At 35.9% G+C, this 17,209-nt stretch overlaps 1 protein-coding gene across 4 annotated transcripts in view; it reads left to right on the forward strand.

The window, feature by feature from the left end:
* LOC113057713 (probable E3 ubiquitin-protein ligase MID2) overlaps positions 1–17,209 on the forward strand; it is a 150,570-nt gene that overhangs the window by 118,727 nt on the left and 14,634 nt on the right. For all 4 annotated transcript variants that reach the window (XM_026225208.1, XM_026225210.1, XM_026225209.1 and 1 more), the window contains 4 exons: positions 8,799–8,906; positions 12,368–12,516; positions 14,694–14,821; positions 14,979–15,122. In XM_026225208.1, coding sequence (XP_026080993.1) covers positions 8,799–8,906; positions 12,368–12,516; positions 14,694–14,821; positions 14,979–15,122 — 529 coding nt within the window. The remainder of the gene's footprint in view (positions 1–8,798; positions 8,907–12,367; positions 12,517–14,693; positions 14,822–14,978; positions 15,123–17,209) is intronic.

Genomic DNA, 17,209 nt, shown 5'->3' on the forward strand with positions numbered 1-17,209 from the left:
CGAGAGATCAAGTCGATTAAGTCAGCTCTCCAAGTCATCCTTCAGGACCACACCGTCGCTGAACCTGTGCTGCAAACTGTGCTGATTGAAGTGGAAGGAATACTCAATGCTAAACCGCTTGGGTACCTCTCCTCTGATGCTGCGGATCCGGATCCCGTCACACCAAATCTACTGTTGATGGGACGCCGCGATGCATCACTTCCACAAGCTGTCTATGCATCTAGTGACCTTCTCAGCAGAAGAAGATGGCGCCACAGCCAGATCCTGGCGGACCATTTCTGGTCCAACTTTATCCGTCGCCATCTCCCGGACCTACAGAAGCGGTCGAAGTGGCACAAGGACACTGACAATCTGGTTGCTGGCCAGGTGGTGATGGTGGTTGATTCGCAGCTACCCAGAGCTCAGTGGCCCATTGGGAGAGTGGTGAAGACCTGTTCCGGTTCGGATGGACGAGTCAGGGCAGCTGAAGTTAAGATCAAGGGACAGACCTACCTACGGCCAGTCGTGCGCCTTGTGCGGCTGTCAGCCTGGGAGGATGAAGATGACGCCAACTAAGTAGACTTTCTTTGGGATTCAAATTTATTGCTAAATTTGGGGGCGGCTATGTCGGAAAGTCTTTTATTTCCTGTCATTTTATTTTGAAACTATAATGATGTCATATCCTTTCCGAGCGCATCACATCCTCATTCCCGACTCCGCATTCTGTGGGATGGTGGCTCGCGTGTGCGTAACCTAATCGAAAGTAAGTTTCATCTTGCACTAAGATGCAAGTATTGCCATCTGACTTGTTTAGATGTTGTATACTTTAACCTGTTTTCATGTTAAGTATATTATATGTATGGTTTGATACTTTCGTGTGTATTTCTTTAGTTAATAGGTATCACGTGAACAAGCCTTGTTAGACTGGAGATTATTTCCTTTACATTATCTCAGCCTTAAGCTGTATTCTCGAGTGCTATATTTCAGTTCTTATGCCCTGTAGTCCCACTGCTAAATCGTGTTTAGCCTCTGTGTCGCTGTCAGACGCACCTAGAGTGAAATTCAGCGCTCCCTGGCCATGCGCCCCTCAGGTGCTGAGCGCATGGGGTGCAGTTGCGCCCCCTTCCACTAGAGGGAAGCGAAGACCACCAAATCCATTTAGTATTCCTACGTTGCCTCATTAACCTTTCGTATGCCTGTATATTAGTTGTTTATGACTCTTTTCAGGTTATTTGACCAAATTATTATATTTCAGAATTCTGATTCCATGTTTATTATTGCATTGGATATTACTGTATACCTTTGTACATGTTTTTTATACTTTTGTACATTGTGATTATTATTTTATTCTTTGTTTCCTTTATAGACCACACACACAGACACCCACACATATGCCTATTTGTACACCAATGATTGTACCCAAACTACAATATTAAAGTTTGCTGGAACAATTTCTCCGTGCCCTTCTCTCTGACCGGAGCCCTGTCAAAGGAAACTGCCAGACCAGTATTATCCCATTCAGAGTGTCCCACTCTATCACACTGCAAATTAATTGTCTTCGAGATTAAATGCTGAAGGTTTGACCCACTGTAAGCACAAAACTGTCAAGAACGAAAAATGTGCATCAGGTTTTATCCTCAAGCAGCCAGTTAGATGACAGTATTTTGATTTTCATACTTGTAATTATGATAAAGTGCATTTATGTGCTTGAAGTAAGGTGGGAGGGTCAGTAGAAGTTCAGACCTGTCATCCCTGTTAAAAGAGTGAATCAAACAAACAAACAAAATAATAGAATGGTTTAAGTAAATAAAACAAAAATACAGATTTCACATTTCTGATTTGGAGATTAGAACAAAAATTAGGAATTTAACCAAACAAAAAATGTTATTTATTAACCGTTGTTTCAGTCCAGTGTAATGACATTTTATTGTATTTGTATTTTATTTGTTCTGTTCTGTTCTGTTTTGTTTTGTTTTGTTTTTTCACCATCGACTTATATTAAATGAAAAATAAAAAACAATAATTAAACATTATTCAAAATATCTTCTTTTGTGTTTACTGGAGAAAGAAGTCAGGCAAGTGAGGAATTGTTAATGGCTCTCTTTAAACCCTCTGTATTGTTGGTCTTTTTGGTCTTGGTCTGGTATTGTGTCCATTGTATGTTCATTTATGTGGCCCAATTTAGACTCAAAAAGGGGAATAATCTAAATTTTCTTCTGTGGTACTTACTATTATGCCTCGGATGTTATCGCTAGAACATAAATGTGCTCTAAAGACCAGTTTACAGAGAACTTTGGGGTGCTTTCAGCCTGTCAATCATTTTTCAGGCCAGCACATATATGGGAGTAAGGCTGGATTAGTCTGGGATTTGATGTGGTTCATTCAAGTTAAGCAGCGGTTATTAGTTGTTAGTGTGTCTTTACCTCCATACTATATAGCAGGGTATGAGCCATTAACATGTTTGTCAACGATTGCATCATCTGGAATGCATCACTTTCTATTTTAAGGGTCCCATTTGCAAATATTTGATGTCTAAAAGCAGATTCACACCCTCTATTGTGAAATATCTGCTTGAATATCATGCTAACATTCGACAATGAATGAATGCAATGTATTGCAGATGCAAACTCTTCACAAATGGCATCTTCCAGATGAAAATACACATCAAAAAGATCCTTAGGCATTCGTGTAGCTTCAGAAGAACATCTGCAGCAATGTTTACAGGGGTCTTTGTAAGCGTTATGTGAAAAATAGTGTCCATAGCAAAGTTTTCACTAGATTCAATTAGACAAAAGTGTCACTACTAACAGTGGAGGAAATGTCCTGAGAGAACCCATGTATAAATAACTCACAAGTGCATGAACTTTGCACTTTCAGTTGGGAATTTCCATTTTTACCTTTGGTGATTTGAGGCCTGGAGTCCATCACTCCCTTCTTTGACATTCCAGGTTCGCTCTCTGGGCCACTGTGGGTTATTAGCCCTGCGTGCAAAGGGCTGCTTTGTTGTGTTGCTGTTCCACCGAGTGGACATGTGTGCCGCAATGTGGTGAGGGCTGCCATGCTGTGATGCATATGCCTCTCCCTCATCCATTTTTAACAGGGCCACTTGGACTCTTCAGCAATGAGGCAGGCCCCATAGGAGCGTCTTGTACAGCCGTGCTCTTAGAGCACTCAGACCTGCCCCATCTGTCAGCATACGGGCAAGATACACAGTAATCAGAGCTGCCACAAAAAACAGACTTCTGTTCAGTGGCATCTGTTCAACAGCACTTAGATTGTTTATGTACCCAAAGCGAACCGCTGGAGCTCATTAACAACCTTTTTATAGCTTCCAGTGTCTTTCCCGCCCTGTGGATTAGCAGATTAAAGATGTGGCAATATGAAGAGCTAAAGGTCAGGAACTGATGAGCCTTGTCAATAATGAGTCTCTCGCAGTCATTACATGCAGCGCACACTAGCATATGGGCTTAATCTGAAAAATAAATTGCTAAATTTTTGAGTCTGTTTCTATTAAATGTGCAATATATAAATAGATTTTTTATTTATTTATTTTTTTTTCAGAACTAGTTCTGGTAGAATTATACAAGGTAAAAACAGTCGTCTTAGTATTTAATCTTCTAACTATCACAATTCACTTTCATTGGTTCACTCAACACTGCATAGCACATTGCGTGGGGTGGAGTTTAGGCATTTGAGGCCAGCACGCCCTGTTAGTGTTCCTTCCTGGGACTTGTCTATCATTATTTTTTTCAAACTTACAATTTATATTATATAATATAATTCTTTAATATATTTTAAAATATATACTATAATAATACTAAGTTTATACAGTATTATATACTTGAATACAATATAATGCTATATATATATATATATATATATATATATATATATATATATATATATATATATATATATATATATATATATATATATATATATATTAGGGCCAGGACTTGATTAAAAAATTAATCTAATTAATTAGAGGCTTTGTAATTAATTAATCGAAATTAATCGCATTTTAATCGCATATTTAATCGCATATTTGAATTTTTTTCACATGGATTTATAGTATACCATTGAATAATGACTGAATACATAAGCTTAAGCAACAAAATATTGTTTATTTTTGTTCAACCAAGTCTAGCAGACCAGTGCAATTTTTGCCATGAAGTGTAGCAATAGCATATTTAGAAACAATTTAGAAATAGTACATTTCAGAAATTCAGGAAGCTTATAGGTGCTGGAAACTTCTGTAAAGTGTTTTTTTTTTTTTTTTTTTTTTTTTTTTTAAGTAAAACACAATACTGTCAATTACATTCAGAACATTGGAAACACTGACTATTAGAAAACATCTCTCTGTTGCTTCAGAGGCCATAACATACTAAGTCCAACTCTCAATAACCTTGGCCAAAACAATAATGAGTTCAACATAAACTGTTGCACCAACAAAATAATACATAGTTCAACATAAAGTGTAAAGTCCACGCTAGCTGCTATATGTTTTGCATTTAGGTGATACTTGAGGCTCGATGTGCTGCGGTGATATGCGAACGCTAGTTGGTGCTTCTGTATAATCGGTCCGCCGAAACTCATCCAGTGAGAAACGTTCCGCGGTGCAAAAATAAGTTATTAAAAATGCGGGAATTTTTTTTCTGTAATTAATTAATCTTAGTTAACGTGTTATTTTTTGTGTAATTAATTAATCTCAATTAACGCGTTAAAGTCCCGGCCCTTATATATATATATAAAATTTCAATTTAATGCCATTCAACATTACAGTATAACTGAGAGCTATCAATTTTTACATTTAGTAGACTTTAAAAGTTAACAGTTTAACTTCAAAAATCTTCACTTAAACCCATTACAATAAATGTAATATTTAATGTGACTATAGTTGAATATAGTATAATTGAATATCATTATTGATTTCCTCTTTTTTCTTTGATTACCAGACATCACCGGAGTTGGGTTATTAAGTTATTTTGGTTGTTTTAAGAGCTGCTGCTGCTGAAGATGATGCGGATCTGACACGCATAGTATTTTCTCACAAATCTTTAACTTTTCTGACCTTAACTTAAAGTCTGTACTAATGAGCTGACGAATTAAATCAGATATTAGATGACGGAGTTTGAGGACAGCTTTAATCGACTTTTTGGAAATTTCATGACTTAATTGATGATAAATAACTACGACATTTCATAGTTGTAGTTTCATTTGCACTTTAATATGAAATTATACTGCACGCACCACTGCATTTGTGCTTGCAATTTAAGAGCTCGCGCTATGAGAAGAGTATAACGGCTGACAAGACAGGAAAATTAATTTTTACTGACACATGACCTGACATCATCTCATCTGACCGCAGTTCACTGTGGTTCTTCTACTGAAGGTCCCTCCTCACCTGTAACTTTTCTGACTAGCACCTGGTGCTGAGGTGAAGTTGGAGTGCATGTCTGAAAAGTATCCCATTTGATGTGGTCGTAAAGACGGTCTGCATCTATTTTTGTAAATGCAATTCTGGGGGTGGTCAAACCTAGCTCTGCCCCTGCGTCAGTTGCATTAAATATATATATATATATATATATATATATATATATATATATATATATATATATATAATTTGATATAAAATTTTCTAAATTTTACTGGACAGTGGCCCTCCAGAAGCCAGATTGTTTACCTCTGATCTAGAATGTTCAATATCCATCTAAGGAGATAAATTTAAATTAATGCATTTAGCAGCGACTTACATTGCATTCAAGCTAACAATATTCTCCTAACATGTGTTCCCTGGGATTCAAACCCCAAACCTTGCGCTTGCTAATGAAATGCTGTACCACTTGAGCTACAGGAACATTATTGTAATATTTGTATACTGAAATTGTAACTGGTCTTCTTTCTTATATCTATTTTTCCTTTAGTATAGTATATTACTATCCGTTTTATCATATTAAGCTTTCTTTGTCCATATTTATGACTTTTTGAACCATCATAATACTTCAATACTATTTCTTTCTTTTTCTTATTTCAATCACTGGTTATTCCTTCGGGAAATGCAAGTCTAGTTTATTATATGCCCTGCGTCGCAAAGGCACTAAGTTTCATTGAAAATTGTCCCTATGGAGCAAGCTAGAAACTGCATAAACATTTCATTACTTTTATTTATTGTAAATGTAGTTTTGAATACCCTGACTTGCTCCTTTGAAACTATTTTGCAAACTTAGATTTTGGCACCTAAAAACTACAACATTTCAGTTACCAGCTTTAACTATAAAAAGTTTTTTATATAAAATCCATGTTTAACTCTTTTAAAGATTCAGCTGAGTGTTTGTAAGGGAGTGCAGACTAAATCACCTGTTCATGTTTTAAGTGTCCAATAAACATTAATCCAATCCAAACGGCCTATTGTGTGGACAAAACGTCTGTGCACAGCACCACATTTTAAAGGTGTCAGCATGAATCTGCCAAAGTGCCAAGTGAGTCAGCCTTCAGGGTCATTGCTGACTTAGGTTAGACCGGTAGGGTGTGGGCGCTACAGTAAAATAGGGTCACACATCACATTCATACCAACCCCAGAAGAGTTCTTTATAGTCCCTAGGAAAGCTATGGGAATGTATTTAATCCCTGGAAGGATGATGTGTTAAGAGGTGTAATTAGGAACAGATTAACAGCAGGGGTCATCCATCATTGCACTCGTCCACTGAGCCAAAGTGCTCTGAGATGGTGGTAGATAGTGAGAGAGAAGTTTGCTTTCCTAAAGACTTACCATTTATCAGTCCCTCCAGAAAAACGCGATTATGCGATCGCCTGATTCAATGCATAATCAGCCAAAAGCCGCACATTTATGCGGGGGTCGCATTTTTTCAAATACGCCGCACTTTGGACGCATAAATTGTCGATTTCAGGAAGCAAAATATGCGGGGGTAGCATGATTTCATACTCCCTGTATTTTAGTTGCAAAAAAAGTCACATATATCTTAGCAGAAAGTTGAAAAATGTTGCGTTTACTTCACACAAGTAAATCGCCATTATTTCCCAATGTGAACCTTATGAAGTGACGTAATTACGTGATGTGAACATCATCTGTGAAGCCCGCGGTGAAACCAGGGTGAAGCACGCAAATCATTCTCATCTGCCAACAAAAATAAGCGCAAAAGACCGCGCGAAGCAGTTACCCGGTGTGTTAAATGCCATGGGGGCAAATTATTTTGAGAGAGGGATGAGGATGAGGATGGCGAATGATAGGCCAGTATTAGAGGCTACGAAGTTAGTTTTCATTTTACAGTGGACTGTTGTAGTTTCATTCAGAAGTTGATGCACCTCTACAGTTGTAAGATTGCACTTTTTTGTCACAGAATAGTACCAAAACCTTACAGTTGTAAGTATATTAGTAGTATGTAAAATATTTTACGTTGCAGTAAGATGTTGCACTTTGCAATTCCTGTAAAACAGCATTTTTTTTAAATATTTCATTTATTCATTTTTACAGAAGTTGTTGGATATTCCTTTTGTAAAGCTAGAGAAGTTGTTTGACTCAATGTTTTGTAAGTTTGAGCCATGTGTTAATTAAGGTCTGAATTGAAATAAAACCGAATGAGAACTTAAATATTATGTGATTTAGTATGCTTGCTTATCATAGTAAGTCATAAGTAATGACTCTTTACAGTAAGGTAGTAGCCTAGTGAGAACAGGGTGTTGGGGGGATCACCTTTTTTTCTTTTTTTCATCAAACCGCAGTTTTTGTAAATTCCCGCAATTTCATTGCATAAAATTGCAAAAATATGCTGCATATTCCATCGCATATTTTAAGAAAACCTGCCGCAAAATCAAGGATTTTTTCCCGCAACGATCACAACAAAAATCCTCGTTTTTCTAGAGGGACTGATTTATGTCTGCTGGCTCAATTTATCCTACTCTCTATGGTAGAAGTGGTAGAAGTGGTAGGAGTGGTAGGATTGTGCTGAGCATTATGGGATTGACAGCAAATCATCAAAAAGATAATACATTTTCAACTTTGTGTAAAATGCCTGGTTAAACAAGTTTGCATTATTCAGATTATAATGATGCCTAAACCATAGAAATTGTTGTAATTTTAACTGTAAAAGACTGTGAAAATGCTACTTTAAAAACAGTTGATTGGTTAACAGTACGTTCTTTTATTCTTTATGGAATGAAAAATGGAAATAGATCTAAAATCACAGCTGTCCGTCTCAATTTTACAGTAAAATACTTCTCTGTAATTATCATACATTTATTGACTTTGCATTGAAAGCAATTATAGACCATGCTAAAGCCATATGGATTCACTGTTTATTTTATAGGCATTCACAAAAAAGGTTTAATCCTTAGGGTTTGTCTGATATTGAGCAGGTTTCTTCTGTGTGAGTGGATACCGCTTGACAACAAAAGTTGCTTAGCCTGAAATTGAATTAAATATTGGGTTTGTGCTGTCCTTGGCTTCTATGCTTTCTTAATGAGATTTAACCCTATTAAAGCAAGATGTACATTAATTGTCTATTTAAATTCATGAGTGTTAATGTGTGTGTGTGCTTGATTAACAGCTTAAGTGGATCAATGAGTGTGGTACAGGAATACAGAGGGTGATCTAAGGAACAAATGGACTTACAGTCTGAAATGTCTCTCCTTTCTGTAATGATATGGTCCACATCACTCCAGACAGGACACAATGTTGATATTCTCATGGATTTTGCATGAACTGAAGCAGAGAGGCTGGACTAACTTATTTATCCCAGCAGACTGCTTAAGTGCCATTGTATTTTTTTTTTTTTTATGAAACTCTTTGCTCTTATCTGCAGGTGAACACAGCCATGCATGAAGCCAAGCTGGTAGAGGAGTGTGATGAATTGGTGGAGATAATTCGCCAGAGGAAACAGGTCATTGCTGTCAAGATCAAAGAGTCCAAGGTACAGTTTCTCTCTATTTTCACCACCGAGACGGATTAGGCGGCCCGAATTGTAATTTTAAATCAGACTTGTATCAAGCACTTGATACACATTTAGGAAAGTTTTCGATTTGCTTTTCAATTTTATAAACTATTTAAAGTTCAGAGTATAATATCAAGGTGGAAGTTAAAACTTTTTCGCTTCTTTCATTGTCACCTAAAAAGAATTTAATTTAATAATTGACTTACATTTACTTACCCCCATGTCGTCCAAGAAGGTGTGTGTGTGTGTGTGTGTGTGTCCATACAATTATTTTATATTCTACAGAAGAACAAAAGCTATAAAGGTTTGGAACAACATGGGAGTCAGTAAATACTGTATTGATTACAAACTTTTCATTTTTGGAGAACTGTTCCTTTAAGACACACAGATGGGAGAGAAATAGATTTTTAGAGCTCAGTCCTTCACTTATTTAGAGAAAGCTTTTTGAAGTTGATTCTTGACAATATGTCACATGACACACAAATACGGAGTTGGCATTTCTAACACATCTTTCAGATCATGTCGCTACCCCAGTTATGGCAACAGAGAGACTGTCGGGGTCTGTTGGACCCTAGGCTGAGCAGAGAGATTGGTGATGTGTCGCCTGATGACAGAATGGAGCAAAAGCTGGGCAATCAAAGTGTATTTTCCCTTTGTGAGATAAAAATTTCCCTATTTAATCTGTTCTGAGCTAACTTAGGTTAAGCTGGTGCAGATGAGTAATAATGTGGCTGTGAGGATGTCAAATGTGGCTTTAGAGATTTCGTCAGGTCAAAGGGTTTGTAAGTGAGGGTGCAGTGAAGTGAACATATATCACTTGAACAAGATTGTTGAAAGCATAACAGGAAGCTTGGCTGGTTGAACTGAACTTTGGCCATGTAGCTTCGCCAAACACGGTACCAACTTGGTTATCTGAAGGAGACGTGGAAACAGGCAAGCCCTAGGCATGAAGAGGGCACGCAGCATCTTGCTCTGTCATACAGAAATAAAATTATTTTGCAAACCCATTACCTATAAGTAGCGGACCCCAATTTGAAAACCCCTACACTAGAGGATGCAGTGCGAGTTTCCTTGAGAGGAAACTGATCAGATCGCGTAATAGTGAATTTATTGTGGATAAGGGGTGTTTTTGTTCTGTACTCTACTGCCAATAATGATAAAATATACCTATATTTAATATTTAATTAAATTAAATTATTTACATATATCTAATAAACTTTTTATTGCAGTACCATTCAGAAGTACTGTTTCAGTATATTTCTTAAGCAGCAAATCAGCATATTATAAGGATTTCTGAAGGATCAAGAAGTGACACAGCTTTGCCATCACAGAAATAGAAAACACGTCATTTAAATAATGCAGTTTTTACTGTGTTCTTATTCAAATAAGTGTAGCCTAATTGAGCATAATAGATTTCTATCAAAAACAAAAAAAAATCATATTGATGCCAAAATTTTGAATGGCAGCATATGTATTAAAAATGTTATTTATTTTTAATGAGTAAAAAATGTAACAACTTTGAATGTGACTTCAAATGTAAGCAGTTTACAGCAGTCAAGTAATGCAGCGACTTTTGCTTTGAACATGGACGATCCAGTCAGATTGTAGGATCCGAGCTGTCAGTTGTACAAAGAAAGATCATACATTGTTCCATGTTTTATATTTTGACACTCCTCAAACATTACCAGAACTGAAGAGTCAGATTTTCTGCTCCAGTTCATCTGTCGGAGCATTTTGTGTTTGAGAGTGAGTGTTCAGCGCACAGGCTCTTTAACTTTGACAGCCTGAACTCACACTCTTATCAAGTGGGGATTGGAGCCCCGAGACAAGCCTGTGGTTCTCTGTTGTTGGGTGATGTGATGTGAAAGACTGAGACAAATGCAGTAATGTCCATCAGAAGTGTCTACATAAGGCCTTCAGTGATGTACTCTAACACAGCAGCCCCGAGTCGACATGCACAGCCTGCAACGTGAGATGATGTCTGGCCTTTTGCAAACATCAGTAATGCAGCTCCAGCACAAAGTGCCTGTATCTCTAGCATTAAGGAAGCTTTTGGGATCATAAACCCAGGCGCAAAGTGTCTGCAAGATTTGATCTGAGGCTTTGGCTGTTCAGGCTGATCTGGAATGATTTTCTGTTTATTTTTCTGAGGCGGTCTAATTTCTTTAATGCCATCCTGAAATTCTGAAACCTTTAAGCAGTAAACCGTCTGATCAAAGCAAATCATTTGAAGCTGTCTTTAAGAAATGGTGTCAGATTTAAATTTGATCTAATGCAATCCTCTACAAAACCAAGCAACATTTTTGTCTCCTTTCTTGTTTTATCTGAATGCTTCCAATCATTCCTTCCAGTCAGATGTCCCATTTCTCTATTGAACTACACTATGGCATAGGCTAGATCCTGCTTAAATGACTTACTGGCTTATTGAAGAAGCATAGCAAATGTCTCATTCCCTCGCAAAAGAAAAATAATGTGTACGCACATGAAACATGGGGTTATTTGAAGGAAAGCTCAATTCATAGAAAATCTGTGTTGAGGTATTGTGGGTGGTATGAGCAAAATCTTATTTCATGCTGTGAGTATTTTATATTAAGGTAACAGTATTTAAGATTGCTATTTTTTTTTCTTCTGTAAATTCAAACCAATATGTCTGATATTTAAGCAGAAATGTAGTAATGCTTATTTTTGTATAATCTCATTTGAATATAAATTTTTAATGTATTTAGGACACAAAGCCATTACATTTTATATATATATATATATATATATATATATATATATATATATATATGTGTGTATATGATTTAAAAAATTCTACTTTTATTTAGCAAGGAAGTATTAAATCAAAAGTGACAGCAAAGACGTTAGATTTTATTTATATTTAAAAAAAAAAAAAAAAAAAAAAAAATGTGATACTTTTTAACTTTCTATTCATCAGAAAAATATTTAAAAAAAAATACATCAGTTTTCACAAAATATTAAACTGCACGGCTGTTTTCAACATTGCTAATATAGGAAAATGTTTTCTGTGCATCAAACATCTCTGAGACTGTGTAATTGATTTGGCTCACAACTTATTTACTGACATCAAATTTAAAAGGCAAAGTTTTAATGGCTCATGCTAATCCAGCATCTACAGTATATGAGTCTTTAAATGTGCTTTTTAACTTAACTGAAAATCTAAATCCGACACTTTGTTTCTCTGCTGTAATTACACAGAAAGCAAACAAAGCAAAGGGCTCATTTGGCTGTGATGAAGAGCCAAGGGGTGATTCATTTTTGAGAAAATGCTCCATTAGGGCGCATTGTTTTTCTTAACATCTTGAAGCATGTAAACATTTATCATATTAATAGCACAGAAAGTTTTTATAACAGTTCCATGCATACATCTCTCGTATAAAAATGTGAATATATTATAAAAGCCATGTATGTGGGTTAAGGTGATGAAGTTGAGGAAGCTGGCCCAGCAGATTGCAAACTGCAGACAGTGTCTGGAGCGCTCGAGTGCCCTCATCACACAGGCTGAGCACAGCCTGAAGGAGAACGACCACGCCCGCTTCCTCCAGACGGCCAGGAATGTGGCAGAGAGGTGAGATCACACACACACACACACACACACACACACACACACCGTCACTGCCTCTGCCTGCACTTCTTGCCGCTGCCAGCGTGAATTCAACTTTAAGCAACTCTCCACACCGCCACAGTAGTATTGTATATTGTTATTGAAACTTCATAATGTTTCACTTGAATATACATTTAGTCAGGAATTATAGTTTGGAAAAAGTCTAACAAGTAAAATGTTTACATGTTATGTGAAATCTAGTACAAGTATATAAATAAATAAAAAGAGACTTGCTAAAAAGAGAGTCATGCTAATGATCTCTGCTGAATAAAGCGCTTCATTCTTTTTTTCTGAGGTAATCCAAATCTCAAAGCCTGAGGTAATCCACATCACATCGTTTTTAGGTGAATTATGTCTTATTCCTCTCATCGCGAAGCAAACAGTAAAATAAAAAAAACGTAAAGAACAGTCTGGCTGCATTGTCTTCTGTTGTGTGGGCATACTCAAGCTGCGCGCTTCAGTTTGAAATATTAAAATCTGAATAGAGCGTTCAGTGCGGGGGCGTGGTCACATTAGAAGATAATGAAGGGAGACGTGAAAAACCGACATCACGTTGTTTTCATATGGATTACTTTATCACAGAATATTTGTTTTCGGCAGAACTTGTTTAGTTTAAAAGTAGACATGTTAAGCATTCCATATATATCTCTCTAATGTCTCTTCGTTGAGTATTCACTGAGTTACAGTTCATTTTAATGACATATTTGTAAATGAAGATCTGCGCAGACAAAGGCTGCAGACAGCACACCTTGTTTGTTATCTTTATTTTATAAATGCACAAAGCTTTGTTGTTATTATGTCTGTACACAAAAAAGTAGACGCTTTCCAGATTCGATTGATGTATTACTCTTATCTGTACGATCTAAACTGAAAGTGTTATTTAAGTTTTTTTCGGGGTTATCAGGAGAAAATGCCTCATAACGTGTACTGTATATGAGTTAATCGTCTACAAAGGGTTAATGTGCATCGCTGGCAAATATTTTTGCATTGGTGACACAATGACCAAGCTGTGACTTTTCTGGTGCTATTATAAGCCTGTATTGGCAAGCAATTAATGTAAACACAGTCAGTTTGTCTTATGTAAATGTAAACTGAATGGATCTGTGTGTTTGCTTGAAAACGTTTATATAAAAACAATGTTTTAAATAAAATAATTTTATCATTTTATATAAATATTTTATATATTTTTATTTAAAAAAAATCTACTCACTGCTTTAATTGTATTTCTTTCTTTATTATTGATTTTTTTACCTAAAAACTTCTACCTAAAATTGTTTTATGAATTAAATAACAATTTAATAAATAATTATATGTAAAACTATTTTATATTTTTATTTTTAAAAAAACTGACTGTTTATTTAAAAACTTCTAAATTCTAAAAACAATGTTTACTTAATTAAATAACAATTTAATAAATAATTATATATAATATTATATGTTTAAATGCTTTATATATTTGTATAAATATAATACTAAATACACAAAAAAATAAGAATTTTTAAAGTTTTACATAATTTAATTAAAAGTTGAATTTAATAATCCTTATGTATTTTAACTGAGTAATTGATTAAGGATAATTCAATTAAAATAAGTTAGGATTATTATATTTAATTCACTTTGATGGAATTGTACTTTTAATTAAATTGCATAAATCTTTAAAAAATGCTCAAATTATTTTGAGTGTAATAGAGCAATAATTAAGGACTGCGTGTTATAATTCTAAAATATAATGAATATTTAATTGTATATTAATCTGTAAATTTTTTATTAATAAATTAATTTGTAATTTAATATATTATTGTTTAAGTGTATTTATAATTACTTAAAGTATTCTGATCAGTAGCATTTTTGTTTTGAGTTTTGCTGTGGCATCAGAATTTTTATTAAGAACCGACATTTCCGTGGTTTTGGTAGAAACTACTGAAATTCTGCTCTCATGGCATCCTTACTGACTGTACATTCTTCAATATTATTTGAAATTCATGTGCCACACACATTTCTCTGGGTTTGAGCGCTGCCAGATGCAGTTTATCTTTTCTGTCACTGTGGGGGAAATCACATACAGTCTTGTATTCTGTAAATAGACTCTTGTAAATAGAAACATTTATAAATTAATTGCCAGTGCCCCTCTTTCCACCCAGAGTTGCCATGGCCACCGCCTCCTCCCAGGTCCTCATCCCAGATGTCAATCTGAACGAGGCTTTTGACAATTTTGCACTTGATTTCTCCAGAGAAAAGAAAATTCTAGAAGGACTGGATTATTTGACAGGTAAAACCAGTGAGAAAACTGAAACCATCTTTCTGCGAATGTAGTGCAAAGTTAAAGAATACATGGTGTATCTGGCAAATGGACAGAATAACATCAAACATCCCTTTTTCAGAATTGAATCAATATATCCTGTCTTGACGATTGTCTTCTTTTCCAGCACCCAACCCTCCGTCTATACGTGAAGAGCTGTGCACAGCGTCTCATGACACCATAACAGTGCACTGGACCTCTGAAGATGAATTCAGCGTCACCTCCTATGAGCTTCAGTACACCATCTACACTGGCCAGACCAACTTCATCAGTGAGTCTAAATACACAACTTACACAGCTTGCTATCGCACTCTAGGCTGTACATAGGAACGATTTGTAACTTTTATCGAAAATAAAGCAAATAGGATGCGTGGATGTTAATGTGACTTTTTACTGTTTATTTTAATTTAATTAATTGTATTTGCATTTGCATTTATTTTTACTTGTATTATTATTTTATTCATATTTATATAATATAATACACATATAATATAATTTTTTTTAATCTCTTATGTTCACCTAGACTGCATTTATGTATTCAGAAATACAATAAAAACAGTAATATTGTGAAATATTATAGCAGTTTGCATGTTTTTATTTTTATTTTAATATATTATGTAAAGAATCTTACAAAGCCAAATTTTTAGCAACCATTACTATTATCATTGTTGAAAACAGCTGTCCTGTTTAAATTTCTCCTTTTTTACATTGTCAATTGAATGTATTCTTTTAATTTTTTTTTCATACTGACCCCAAACTTTTGAACAGTTGCATATATCATTTTATTTTCAATTTAATATTTTCATTTAGCATTTTGTTTAATAATTTTGCATTATTTTGTAGCACCCTAACTACTGCCAAACCCCCATAAACATTTTCCAAAGGAATCATAGCATTTTTTAGCCCTTACTATAGCTTTTGTTTTGTAGGTGCACTTAAGTCTGGCTTTTATGGAGCTGTGGAGTGAAAGCGCTCTTAAGGCTTAATTGCTTAAAGGCCAGTAAAACACTCTGACATACATAACTTGTTTGGGCTGGGACAGTACAGAAACTGAATTTTTCTCTCACTCTCTCTCTCACAGACCTGCTCCTCAGTTTCCTTTGAGCCTGCTTTGTTAACAAACACGGTATATTCATTTCAACCGCTGATAGTTTAGATGCCCCGAAACATCTACAGAGCTACCGCAGGCTCCTTAGAGGATACAAACAAACCGACACAGAAATGGAGAGCAATGCTTTCTTCCCAGACCTTTTTACAGCATTGCTCTGTGAATGCGGATGCCTAAACGCTGCAATTCTTAGATGCGTATGCTTCACTCCCATGAGATGAAATGTGAGTCTTTGCTGGTGCATTGGCCAATGCAGAGAAAGTGGCTCCAAAAAAATACACCGGCCCACAGTCAGGATCTATCAGCTGTAGATGGATTTCCTTCTATGAGAAAGCTCAATTACTTTTAGTTTCAAGGCATTTTTAATGGAATAATGTCTGTGTATTGTTTTTGTTTTTCTTGCATTTTATCATTTATCATATTTTCTGGCCAGTGAAATTGATGGCTTGTTTTATGTTCCCTTTAGCAAAAGTGTATTACATTTTGCAAGCCTCTCATAGCAAAAGCATAGTTACGAGGGCTCAGGCTGGATAACACGCAGGATCTTTTTCATGATGGTCATTTATTGCGATCCGTCAGATTGCATGCCAATACCAAGCTTTTGACATATAAAATAACAGTCATATTCTATGTGAAAATCTATACATTTCCCCTGCAGTGCTCTCAAGTCCAATATGTGTAATTGCACAGCTGCCATGACTGGAAAACCCACCTTTTGTATCAATTAATCATGCCCAGAATTCATATGCACCAACCAAAACTCAAGCTAATAGAATAAATTAGCTGTGAAATGGAATTTAAAGCAGGAAACTTCTTTAGTCTGTAGTTTGTGGGCAGAGTCTTTCGAGGTTCTGTTGAAAGAGTAGATCCAGTTTGTCTGCAGACTTTATCATCGTCTCTGTGTAAGTGAGGGCACTGGCCTGGCATCAGCCCTGATTAGATCTGACACGAGCTAATGCTCTTTGCTCTGCTCTCATTGTGACATTGATTGATAGTGATACAAGCCTCCAGACTGGCATGCTAACCTGCAGCAAACAGTATGCAAATGCTGCTGTACTTGCAGAGGAAACGGGCCACATCACCTAATCTGACGTGTGCACCTCTCGCTCAGGGACATGTGCTGTGACTCATGGGCAGTTTATGGAAAACGGGAGAGCCCTGGATTTTACAGGGGCCAGCAAACACGTTCGAACACAACTGTATAGCTGACAGTTGTGCAAACATGAGTGAGGTCAGACCATTCTAACAAA

This window comes from Carassius auratus, chromosome 39, assembly GCF_003368295.1.
Source record: "Carassius auratus strain Wakin chromosome 39, ASM336829v1, whole genome shotgun sequence".
In the NCBI taxonomy this organism is placed as follows: domain Eukaryota; kingdom Metazoa; phylum Chordata; class Actinopteri; order Cypriniformes; family Cyprinidae; genus Carassius; species Carassius auratus.